A 12,108-nucleotide genomic window follows, 5' to 3' on the forward strand; every position below is an offset into this window, starting at 1 on the left:
AGAGACAGGTGTGTAAAGACAGGTGTGCAGAGACAGATATGCAGAGACAGGTGTGCAGAGACAGGTGTGCACATGAATCAGGTACTATGTAAGGCAGGGTTTTGCTTTCTGCCCTCCACCTGCACGTGTACATTCCTCAAATCACACTGGATTACAGTGTTTCTTTAACCAAACAAGCTATAGCTTATTTATTTGTCTGTTTGATTGATTGACTTGATTGATTCATTGATTGATTATTAGGCCAAATAAGAGCCTGAAGATTTCCAGAACCACAACTATGAGACTTCTACATTTACAGTTATTAATTACTTGATGCTTTCCACTAAAGCGACTTTCAATGTTAAACTGTTTACACTGATTCAGCCATTTATACAGCAGGATTTTTTTTTTCTGGAGAAATTCAAGGTAAGTACCTTGCTCAAGGGTACTACAGCAAGAGGTGGGATTTGAACCCGTGTCCCTGAGGTGTGAGGCAGTGGCTCTAATCACTATGCTCAGAATTAAATGGACAGCACTGTTAAACTTAGCAAATAAATGTGCAATTTTTACAATACACATGTGCGTTTCATCCGGATGCCTTCATTAGCGCCCCTACCTACCTACTAATTAAACAGTAAACGGGGAGTACAGGTGGCACAGCAAGTAGCGCTGCCGTTTCACAGTGCCTGGGTGATGTGAGAGGACGTGGGTTTGATCCTTGCTCAGTCTGTTTGGAGTTTGCATGTTCTCCCTGTGTCTCTGTGGGTTTCCTCTGGGTGCTCTGGTTTCCTCCCATAGTCCAAAGACATGCTGTTCAGGTTCACCCATAGTGTGTGTGTGTGTGTGTGTGTGTGTGTGTGTGTACACCACTGATGTATGGATGAGTGACCCAGTGTAAGTAGTGTATCTAGCAGTGTAAGTCACTGTGGTGAATAAAGTGTATGGGCTGATAACACTACATAGAGTTCATTGAAAGTCCCTTAGGAGAAAAGTGTCTGCTAAATAAATGTAATGTAATATAACGCAAATATGATGGCAGTATGTGGAAGTGAGGAACACTTTGAAAACGGAGTAAGGTTGGCTTGCCCAGGCATGCTGGAAAGGAGTACACATGGGTGGTGGGGTCCTACCTGATGGGGATGAGCAGGATCATGAGTAACGGGAAGATCATCTTCATGTAGGGCAGAGGGTACATGCCAAAGGCACAAAGGATCAACAGCTGGATCATCTGCAGTGCCGTGAAGTAGTGGATCTTCCTCTGCGGCACTTTGCGTATGTAGTGGGTGGGAGGGTAAGAGGTCTGCGAGGGAGACAGCGAGATGGTCAGCCCAGTCTTTCTCTTTACGGCGGATTACAGCCATATCCCACGTTCTCCAACGTCCCATCTGGCGTAATACTGGAGTTAGTTAGTCTCGGGTTACGGGCTGTGATCTCTGCGTTATATACCATTCTAACAAGTGCAGGTACCTGTAGGTACGAGTTCTCTGATTTACTTTAATTTTACATTTATTCTGGGAATGTGATCAGAACAAGCGTTCTGCACGAGGGTTCAATTGTTCAAAAAACCTTTAACAAAAGTTTGATTTGACCCCCCTTTTTTTCCGGTGAAACAACAACCCCAAATCCATTTTTGATTAAGTTACGGACCGTAGGCTGATTACTCTTACATACTTGGCAGGGGGAAATATTTTAATGCTATAGTCCACCCCTGAAGCTCCCTCTGTTAAAATGTGGATAACTGAGGGGTTTAATGCTCACCCACTAGAAAAATTAATATTTGATCTGCATGACAATTCATATGAATTCTGGAATGTCTGCACTGCTTTTTAGATCTTATTAGCCAGTGCTGTGAAATATTGCGACCTTTTGCCCTTCTGCCCTTGCTTTATGTATGTGGAGGTATTTGCAGTTTCTTGCTGTACCGACTCTGCCTCTGTGTCGCTGTGACCCAGTGCTGTTTATAAAACCATATAAAAAAGTTTAAAATCTTGGTACAAATTGTAGATGTGCAGCGGTTGCAGTTCCACCTGCTCCTTGAGGAGAAGAGCCATGCGGTCCCACATCTGGTTGCCGTCGATGGAGGTGAGGGCTATGTAGAGGAAGAGGCCATAGAGTACTGGCTTGGGGATCCACTGCAGAGGGACGGGCAGCAGGAACACGGAGACGCCGATAAAGATGTTGGCCGCCAGCGAGGTGAGACGTGTCTCCTTCACGCTCACGATCCTGCCAGCACACGAGCAAATGGATCAAAGGAGCTGGTGAAATGTCACAGGAGTCACACACTCGTACTGAAATAATAATGGGCGGAGCCTTTTAATTATGAACAATTCCAGACTGTATCTGAAAATGTAATACTCTATAAGCAGACCTCAGCTGATCATCAACGCATGAACTTAGTGTCTAAGTTCGAAAATATGAACACCCCAGTGTCAGAGATATGAACATTGTAGGGTCTAAGATATGAACTTAGTGTCTAAGATATTAATACTCTAGGGTCTGAGATATGAACTCAATGTCTAAAATATGAAACCCTAGTGTCTAGGGTCAAAGATCTGAACCTAGTGTCTAAAATATGAACACCCCAGTATCAAAGATATGAACACTCTAGGGTCTAAGATATGAACACTGTAGGATCTAAGATATGAACTTAGTGTCTAAAATATGAACACCCTAGTGTCAAAGATATGGACAATCTAGCGTCAAAGATATGAGCCTAGTGTCTAAAATATGAATACCCCAGTATGAAAGATATGAACACTGTAGGGTCTAAGATACGAACATTGTATGGTCTAAGATATGAACCTACTGTCTAAAATATGAACACTGTAGGATCTAAGATATGAACTTAGTGTCTAAAATATGAACACCCCAGTGTCAAAGATATGAACATTCTAGGGTCTAAGATTATTTTTTTCCTTGCATACTAGACATTCATTAACAGTGGGTCAGTGAAGCTGTTATTTAAAATCACTTACCCGAGTAAGTAAATCATTCAAACTGATACAATATAAAACAAATATGACATTTAGAATGAGTTTTAATTTCAGTGTTAAATATGTTATACTGTGATGCAGAGGTGTCATTATTCTTCTGTGATAAAGGAGGACATGATGACTCTGCACTGGACAGTTACTGATAACAGATTTTTTATTTATTACTGCTTTGTATGATGGCATTATAGAACCTAACCCGTTAATTTCTGGAAGGACATGTGTACAATTCAGCTTTTACTAATAACGACTTAACGACAAACCTGAGTTTTGAGTTGCGAATCAATCGAGTTACAGGTTTCCAATCCCACTTGTTTGTAAGCTGAAGACCCAGCGCACATATGTGTGTATAGCATGAGTAAAGTGTGTTCTAGTTCCAGTCACTCACGTCTCATAAAGGTGCCCACCCTCCACGCGCTGCTCGACGCAGGCCAGCTGACGCACATGCAGCGTGGAGTGTGGAAAGGCAGCGTGCATCCATGGCAACCCCAGCACCGACATCAGGATATTGATGAGGCCTGAGAGCGTCAGGTCCCAGTGGTAGGCAGTTCCCTTCAGTAACCTGGATAATAACCGCCACATTAATGCACTTTATGACCATAAACAGCTGCAGACACGTTATCATCGCTCATGCTGAAGGGCTAGAGCGCAACAGATAAAGAGCTGCAGCACCAGGGAGCATGAGAGCAATGCAGTGAGGTTTCTCTTTACCATGGTGCAGTACCTGTTCTCTGGAGCATTAGTGAGTGACACCACGATGTTCTGGTCAATGAAGATAAGCAGCGCTAGGAGGAAGCCGAGGCCCATGGCACTCACTATGTTCACGGCAGAGAGCTTCTGGAATTTTGCCACATTGAATATGGCGCCTTTGTGGAAATTAAACACCGGAACTGCAGGAAAAAAGTAACAGAAATGGTAATAATTGAGGCTGACTTGAAGTCACAGCCACGTGCGGCATTGTGTCCCTCATTCTTCAGTTGGTATTTCGTGAAAATTCCACTGGTAGAGCCACACCAGGGTAAGAAGATGGTAAGTCTGTCCCTCGTGCTCAACTAGATACCAGCTCTGTCAGTAACCCAAGCGAAGGGGCCATGTGGCAATAGCAAGGGCTCGGTGCCTACCTTGGCAGGTTCTCCATTTACAGCTGCAACCAGTCAGGAGAAAATGCACCAAGTGAAACACCGTATTAGCAAGGACCAGCTAAACAAGACATTAAAGCGATGTGACGCTAGATCTCATGACATACAGTGATGTGACACCAGATCTAGCTACTTCCAGGCACACGTAGCTAAGATGGTAAATACTGTCACGGCACAAAAACTGCTGAACATGAACATTTTGTGAAAAGTCCCAGGAAAGAGCCGAGGAAGGGCGTGGATACTAACGCTCAATGTCGCGGAACAGGTAGGAGCCCACAAAGGAGAAGATAAGGATGGAGATAGGCAGTGCGCAGTCAGACAGCACCTCTCTCACTTTGGCGTGTAGGAAGGGGCTGGGGGCAGAAATTCACACATCATTTCCGAGAAACTGCTCCACATCCTCTGCCACGCACATAATTCTTGGGCAGCGCTAATAGAACGGGAAGTTATTTTCACATAAAAGTTATGCTTTACCTTTAGCAAGAGTGCCATGAGCATTGCTCTAAGAGTGTTTGTATCTTAGACACTAGGGTGTTCATATCTTAAACGCCAGTGTTCATATCTTAGACACTCAGTTCATATCATACACACCAGTGTTCCTATCGTAGACACCAGAGGGTTCATATATTAGATACTACGTCCATATCGTAGACCCTACTGTTCATATCGTAGACACACGAGTGTTCATATTTTAGACACTAGAGTGTCTATATCTTAAATACTAAATTCATATCTTAGACACTAGGGTGTTCATATCTTAGACACCAGAGTGTTCATATCTTAGATACTAAGTTCACATCTTAGATATTAGAAAAATACAACAAAATTACTTTTCAGCCTTCTCATAAAGACATTTTTTGCAAATCACTTCAGTCACTTTTGGAGAATAAATTTGCACACATGGGAAGCAGGAAGGTCTCTCCTTACTGCATAGCAGCAGCTGGGGCTTTGGGGGCACTGGCCAGGTAAGAATAGACAAACTGTTTACTGTAACACTGAATATCATAAATACAAACTTACATTTACACTTAACATTTTCAACTTTTTTGTGATGATATACAGGTATTGCAGGCCTGGAAAAAAATGACATTCATGTGGCTTTAATGTGTTCATTTATCAGGACTCGACAATGGCTTTTTGAGTTTGGCTGTCTACAGGACAGGTACATTTCACCTTTCACCTGTCCCATCAAATGCTGCAATTGTCCTTTTTTGGAACATATCAGAAAGACAAAAATCAGTAGATGTCCAGGTTTAAAATTTCCTCATTAACTGTAATGAATGTGAGGCATTCAGGGCTTCGCATGAAAGCCAGCATATTTATGGAAAAGGTGCCGGCGTAAAGAAATCACTCAAAGTGGCAAGATATTGGCATGAGTTTAACTTTATTTTCCAGCAATAAAACTATTGTGAAATGAAAATGCAGATTAGTTACGTCACACAGTTTCTTTATTATGACGGCGGTTGCTGTTTCGTGTTCATCCATCCATTTTCAACAAACGCTTGTCCCGAGCAGGATCGCAACGAGCCGGAGCCTAACCCGGCAACACGGGGCGTAAGGCTGCAGGGGGAGGGGACACACCCAGGATGGGACGCCAGTCCATCACAAGGCATCCCAAGCAGGACTTGAACACCAGACCCGCCACATAGCAGGCACTGACTGAACCCACCGTGCCACCACGCCCCCCTGTTCTGTGCCAAATTTATTAATATTTATAAATAAAAATTTGTATTATATTAGCAGCTAGTTGCACAGACGTTAGAGCTGCTATCTTTGGACCCAAAGGTCGTAGGTTTGAATCCCACTTCCGGCTGTAGTATCCTTGACCGAGGTACTTACCCTAAATTGCTCCAATAAAATTACCCAGCTGTATAAACTGGTAAATATTTCTAGTTAACGTAACATTATAAGTCCCTTTAGAGAAAAGTGTCAGCTAAAAGGATCAATTTAATGTAATATTTAAAAATAAGGCAAAGTGCCTGTCAGTTACGGGACAGTTGGATAACGGTTAATGTCGAGTCCTGTTTATTGAGTTTTTGAGCAATATTCAAGCGGAAGATTTTGGAAAAGTGTGCACAACGGGTACCTTCTCCTGAACTGGTACAGCGTGTAGCCGAGCCACAGTGTGCCGAGCATGAGCAGCAGACACAAGACGGCTCGTTCCCGCGTGCAGAGGACGAGGGATTCGGCCAGGGCGGTTCCGTCCACGGTAACGTTTCCCCTCCCGTCCCCGGTCCCATTGCCTGTCTCGTTTCCCGGGCTGCTCCTGGTGCCGTTCCCTGACCCAAAGGCCTCCTCCAGCATGCGGTACAACACGTCCGGGTTGCTGCTTGTCAGTTTGGCGGCGTGGTAGTACTTATGGAAGACTAGCAAAGAGAAAGACAGAACTGGTCAACGGGAAGGGATGCTTTGACATTTATCTCAGTTAAATAACTTTCTGACCGAACCCTTGTCGTCCCAAAAGTGCCATTTGGTATCACAGATGACAATATTTCTAATTCAGATATAATATATTACAGCAGGCAATAGTGTGTTTCCACAATATATCAGCAGATGGCGTAGTGGTTAGAGCTGCTGCTTTGGGACTTAAAGGGCCCAGGTTCAAACCCAACCCCCTGCTGTTGTACCCTTGATCAAGGCACGTACCCTTAACTGATACATCAAAAGTTACCCTGTAGCTGGGGTCAGACTACAGGAAACACCCAACGATCCCTACAGCGAATGCGTGATATGCAACATTTAGGGATGAGCTGAAGTTCAGAGATTAACCTGAATTTGGGGTGGAACTTGAGGAAGAGGTCATGGTGTATGACTCCTTACCCCAGTACTTACTTTTGATGGTGCCTTTGACAGCATCACCCACAAAGGCAACAGAGATGAAGAGTGCTATCACTTCCTCAGTGGACCTGAGAAAACAGCACACAGAACAGCTAAAGACCATTTTCAAAACAGTCGTCTCTGCTTACTGTCAATTGTCCTCTTTCATTGGTTTCACTACTAAATGGCAATCAAATTCTCCATTTGACCTGCCAGTATTAGTCACAACTTTTAACAATACAATGGCGCCTCAAGGTACGAGCACAACATGGACCAGAAGTGTGTTCATAATTTGATTTGATTGTATCTCCAAGGTCCCCGTCATCACTAAGCCACAGTTAATAAAAGCTACGTGATACTGATGTCCCTCCATATCTTTTGTATTAGGCTCTAAAAAAGGCTCTCAGACAGAGCAGTAGTAAATAAAAAATGCTGTTACACTGTGTAAAGGATATGGATGCGAAGGATATCCCCTTGACACAAACACTGGCTCCAAAAGTATTATATTTGGTTCTATTTGTGCCAATCAGCAAATACCTTCATGCCTCCTCTGGGCTTGAGCCCATCCCTGATACACCCAACTACTGCTGAATCATCTGAGAACTTCCATGGATGACACATCTCATCGTCGAACCTGAAGTCTGATGTGTACACGGTGAACCAAAAGGGCTGTCTGGGCTAAGAGCCATAGGAGTTAGGGATGATGGACCCATTGAGATCCTTACATATTTCCTGATATCCCCCCAACCTAGAAAAGTTTGAAATAGCACCCAATTTCCTGATAGAACCTTTTAGAATTTCTGAATAAAAGCTCAAGGTCTTAACAGTCCTTGGTCACACAAAACTGACACCATGCCACCCGACCTTGAATCCAAACTAACCTAGAAGCAACAAATCATGTGTTTAATTTGTGTAGCCTCATATTAAAATCTCATATTTGGTAAAGAAGCCCTGCTCATCTCCTTAGGCTAGAACCATGGTAACTTTTTACCCATTATACAGTGAGGTTTTCACTGAGCACCTGTCATACTTACCGCTTGAAGAGCTTCATGAGCAGGCTAACGTTAAAGACACCACCCAAGATGAGGAACAGGCTGTTCCACAAGCCAATGCAGGCATAGAATGCAGGGAAGTCAAGGTCATAGTCATCGCAGATGCCACGGATCACTACAAAGTAATGGTAGACCTTCAGCACCTCCCTGTGCCTCTTTCACAATACATTCATAGCCCAAGTTCGGGATGCGAGGATTTGACTTTACGAGGAGTTTAATTTAACTTTGCCTTATTAGGCTTTTTATTTGCATTTATGAGGACCGAATTCAGACCGGAGCCATCACGTTGTCTTCTTCTCACTTATAGTCTGGCTTGTGCTGCGTCTCAACCTACATTAGCCCTCGTTTGCTAGTTTCACCTGTTATAATCTCGGTAATCACGGTCTCAGGACTGTCCAAACCAGGCCTACTTGTTTGGTTACTGAATTCATCTGCATTGTTTTCATTGATTTCCATTGTCATTACTGTGTTTTTTTTTTTTTAAATTAAAGGGTGAATTAATACCTAAACACTGAGCATCATATACATGTTAGTTTTGTTTTCTGAACATTTGTTCAGTGTGTGATACGTAACAGCTGTGAAGGAGCCGGACAAGTGTATGTACAGTACATGGCCATACAGTATTAGAGTAATTAATGTAGGGATACTGGCCTGGAATACAACAGACTCCAGAACAGAAGGATTATATAACTGGTGACATACAAGTTGGACTTGGACTACTGAACGTGTCAAGGAAACAAGGAAGTATGCTGGTATCTTACCACTGATGAAAATGGCAAGTGGTGCAGTTGTCAGGGGGATGACTAGAGGAGAACCTGCAAAGAGAGAGTAGATCACACCTCCGATGCTCTGGCCAATGATGGTCTTCTGGACATCTACAGGGGGCACAGATTTAGAGATGTTGGCAAGTCCTAGGGAGCTTTCGGCAAGAATCCCTGCCGTAAATAATTTTTCTTCTTCTGTCATGTTTTCTGGATGAAATTACACTTGAAGAACACTCATCTAATTGCGTCTTGTATTTTTGCCTATTATCCTGCTGCAGTACCCTTCAGTAAGGTACTCACCCTGAATTTCTCGGATGCATAAATTCACAAATCTTTGTAAGTTGCTTAGTGTGCAAACCAAGCAATGTAAGTTACCTTGGACAAAGGCATCAGCAAAATTATTATTGCTAAAGGCTTCCTCATTGTTATTGTTATATTAATTGACTTAGCTGAAGCTTTTCTCTCCAAAGCATATATAAGACTTATGATGTTAAACTACTGATTATGAACCCATATATACATGTACATGTATTCATTCAGCAGACACTTTTTCTCCAAAGCGACAAACATCTCATTGAAAATACAATGTGTTCATTACATTAGCGAGAAGAGACACTTAGATGCAGATGTGTGATTCTTAAGCGCAGTGAGTTTGTTTCTTTCCACCGTATGAACCAATGTTCATCACACGAGTAGCTGCATAAAACTTTATCTGAATGTCGACGATCCCTCATCACCTTCCTAGCAGATTTTTCTTTTTTTGAGATACATATAAACATTTACGTTACATTACTGGAGAAGCTGTGTAAAGCTTTATCCGGCATCATCTTAAAGTTCTAGTACATGAACATTTACACCATACATGAACTTGAGAGATGATGGGCGAAGTGAGTCTGGAAGAAGTGAGTTTTAAGACTCTTTAAATGTGGGCAGAGATTCCGTAGTTCTGAGTGATGGGGAATGGGGGGGGGGGGGGGGGGGTTGTTCCACCACAATGGAGCCAGAATCAAGAACCAGGCTATACAGGCTAAGAGGGTAAGTACTTTGATCAAGGTTACCGTAGGAATTCGGATTCAAATCTAGGTCCTTAGAGTGCAAGGCAGCAACTCTAACCACTACCCCCCACCGAACCAGGTATTAAAACACAATTCCAATGACAACAATTACAGCATTTACAGTGTAAGACATACTGCATTTTCAAGTGGAGTCATTTAAAGACCGATGCATTTGACAGTTCGTTAAGTAAAAACCCACCGATTTCACCTCGCGTGCTCTCGTCGTTCAGTGAGCCGAATGCAATGGCAGGCAGGAGGATTGCGATGTAAAGAAAAATAGCAGTAGTGGTGTACTTCAGCAAGGCTTTGTTACTGCCAATCAAGCCTGGAAGGAAACACAGGACAACAGGAATGTAAGAGAGATAAATTACACCGAAGAAGCAGTAGAGATACAGTACATTTTACTACCATTTCATTCAGTTCAGCTTATTTTTAAATACAGCACCAACCATCTTTTCACAGCACATATTGTTTTCAGAAAGTCACAATAAAAGAAAGCAAGGTAAACAATAAAGGCAGTTTGCCAATGCATAGTACAAAAAAGCCATATGGCAACTGAGGAAAGGAAAACAAAAAATTCCCAGGTTCAGAATTTGGGAGTACAACACATATCTGAAGTACAATGGCATACACTTGATCCTTATACCACTGTAATCAGCTATCTGAAACAAACCCAGAGTTAAATCCATCCATCCATCTATCCATTTTGTTGCCTGCTTGTCCTTCTAGGGTCACGGTAACAATAAGGAGAGCAGAGAAGCCCAGACGTCCCTGTCCCTTGCAACTTCCTCCAGCTCAATCCAGGGGATCCCCAGCTGCTCCCAGGCCAACTGGGAGATATAGTCCCTCTAGCAGGTCCTGGGCCGACCTCGGGGTCTCATCCCAGTTGAGCTGTGCCTGGTATACCTCCAAAGGGAGGCGCCCGGGGGGCATCCTTACCAGATGCCCAAACCACGTCAACTGGCTCCTCTCAAAGTGGAGGAGTAGCGGCTCTACTCTGAGTTCCTCCCGGATATCCAAACTCCTCACCCTGTCACAGAGAGTGAGTCCCAACACCCTGCGGAGAAAACTCATTTCAGTCGCTTGTATCCGCGATCTTATTCTTTCGGTCATTACCCAGAGTTCATGACCATAGGTGAGGGTAGGGACATAGATCGACCGGTAAATGGATAGCTTCGCCTTACGGCTCAGCTCCCGCTTCACCACTACAGTCTGGTACAGCGACCGCATTACTGCTGCCACTGCTCCCAGTCTGTGGCCGATCTCACGCTCCCTTCTCCCCTCACTCGTGAACAACCCCAAGACCCCAAGATACTTAAACTCCTCCACCTGGGGAAAATTCTCTCCCTTTACCTGAAGAGGGCATGCTATCCTTTTCTGTGAGAGAACCATGGACTCAGACATGGAGGTTCTGATCCTCATACCAACCGCTTCAGACTCGGCTGCAAACCGTTCCAGTGCGTGCTGGAGGCAACCATGCGACGGTGCCAAAAGGACATCATCGTCTGCAAAAAAGCAGACATCACCTTCCGGCCCCCGCACGGAATGCCTTCCTGACCTTGGCTGCGCCTTGATATCCTGTCCATGAAAACCACAAACAGAAGTGGGGACGAGACACAACCTTGGCAGAGTCCAACACCCACATTGAACGGGCTCGACTTAATGCCGAGTATGCGGACGCAGCTCTTGCACCATATGTACGGAGACCGAATGGCCCGCGGTAGTGGTCCCGGTACCCCATACTCCCGAAGCACCTCCCACAGAATTTCTTGGGGAACACGGTTTTCTCCAAGTCCACAAAACACATGTAGACCGGATTAGCGAACTCCCGTGCCCCCTCAATTATCTGCGAGAGGGTAAAAAGCTGGTCCACTGTTCCACGGCTAGGAGGGAATCCGCATTGTTCCTCTTCAATCTGAGGTTCAACTATCAGCCGGAGCCTCCTCTCCAGCACCCCGGCATGGACTTTCCCAGAGAGGCTGAGAAGTGCGATACCCCGATAGTTGGCACACACTCTCCGATCTCCTTTCTTAAAGATAGGGACCACCACCCCAGTTTGCCAATCCAAAGGCACTATCCCCGAGGTCCATGCAACATTGCAGAGGCGTGTCAGCCATGACAGCCCTACATCGTCCAAGGCCTTAAGCAGTTCCAGGCAAATCTCATCCACCCCCGGTGCTTTGCCACTGTGGAGCTTTCCAACTACCTCAGTGACTTCCACTAGGGAAATGGACTCTGATAACCCGGAAACCTCTGGCCCTGACTCCTGTAAGGGAGGCATATTTCTCACTTAAAATGCTCCTTCCACCTCC

General features: G+C 44.3%; 1 protein-coding gene across 5 annotated transcripts in view; it reads right to left on the reverse strand.

Annotated features, from left to right (window-relative positions):
• slc4a11 (solute carrier family 4 member 11) overlaps nt 1-12,108 on the reverse strand; it is a 44,870-nt gene that overhangs the window by 297 nt on the left and 32,465 nt on the right. For 4 of the 5 annotated variants that reach the window (XM_018730317.2, XM_018730319.2, XM_018730318.2 and 1 more), the window contains exons 10-19: nt 9,996-10,121; nt 8,739-8,852; nt 7,960-8,092; nt 6,941-7,014; nt 6,195-6,474; nt 4,355-4,461; nt 3,694-3,859; nt 3,358-3,531; nt 2,007-2,202; nt 1,110-1,279 (exon numbers count right to left, since the gene is read on the reverse strand). In XM_018730317.2, coding sequence (XP_018585833.1) covers nt 1,110-1,279; nt 2,007-2,202; nt 3,358-3,531; nt 3,694-3,859; nt 4,355-4,461; nt 6,195-6,474; nt 6,941-7,014; nt 7,960-8,092; nt 8,739-8,852; nt 9,996-10,121 — 1,540 coding nt within the window. The remainder of the gene's footprint in view (nt 1-1,109; nt 1,280-2,006; nt 2,203-3,357; nt 3,532-3,693; nt 3,860-4,354; nt 4,462-6,194; nt 6,475-6,940; nt 7,015-7,959; nt 8,093-8,738; nt 8,853-9,995; nt 10,122-12,108) is intronic. The other variant, XM_018730321.2, reaches the window with a different exon arrangement.

This window comes from Scleropages formosus, chromosome 1 (genome assembly GCF_900964775.1).
Source record: "Scleropages formosus chromosome 1, fSclFor1.1, whole genome shotgun sequence".
Taxonomy (NCBI): domain Eukaryota; kingdom Metazoa; phylum Chordata; class Actinopteri; order Osteoglossiformes; family Osteoglossidae; genus Scleropages; species Scleropages formosus.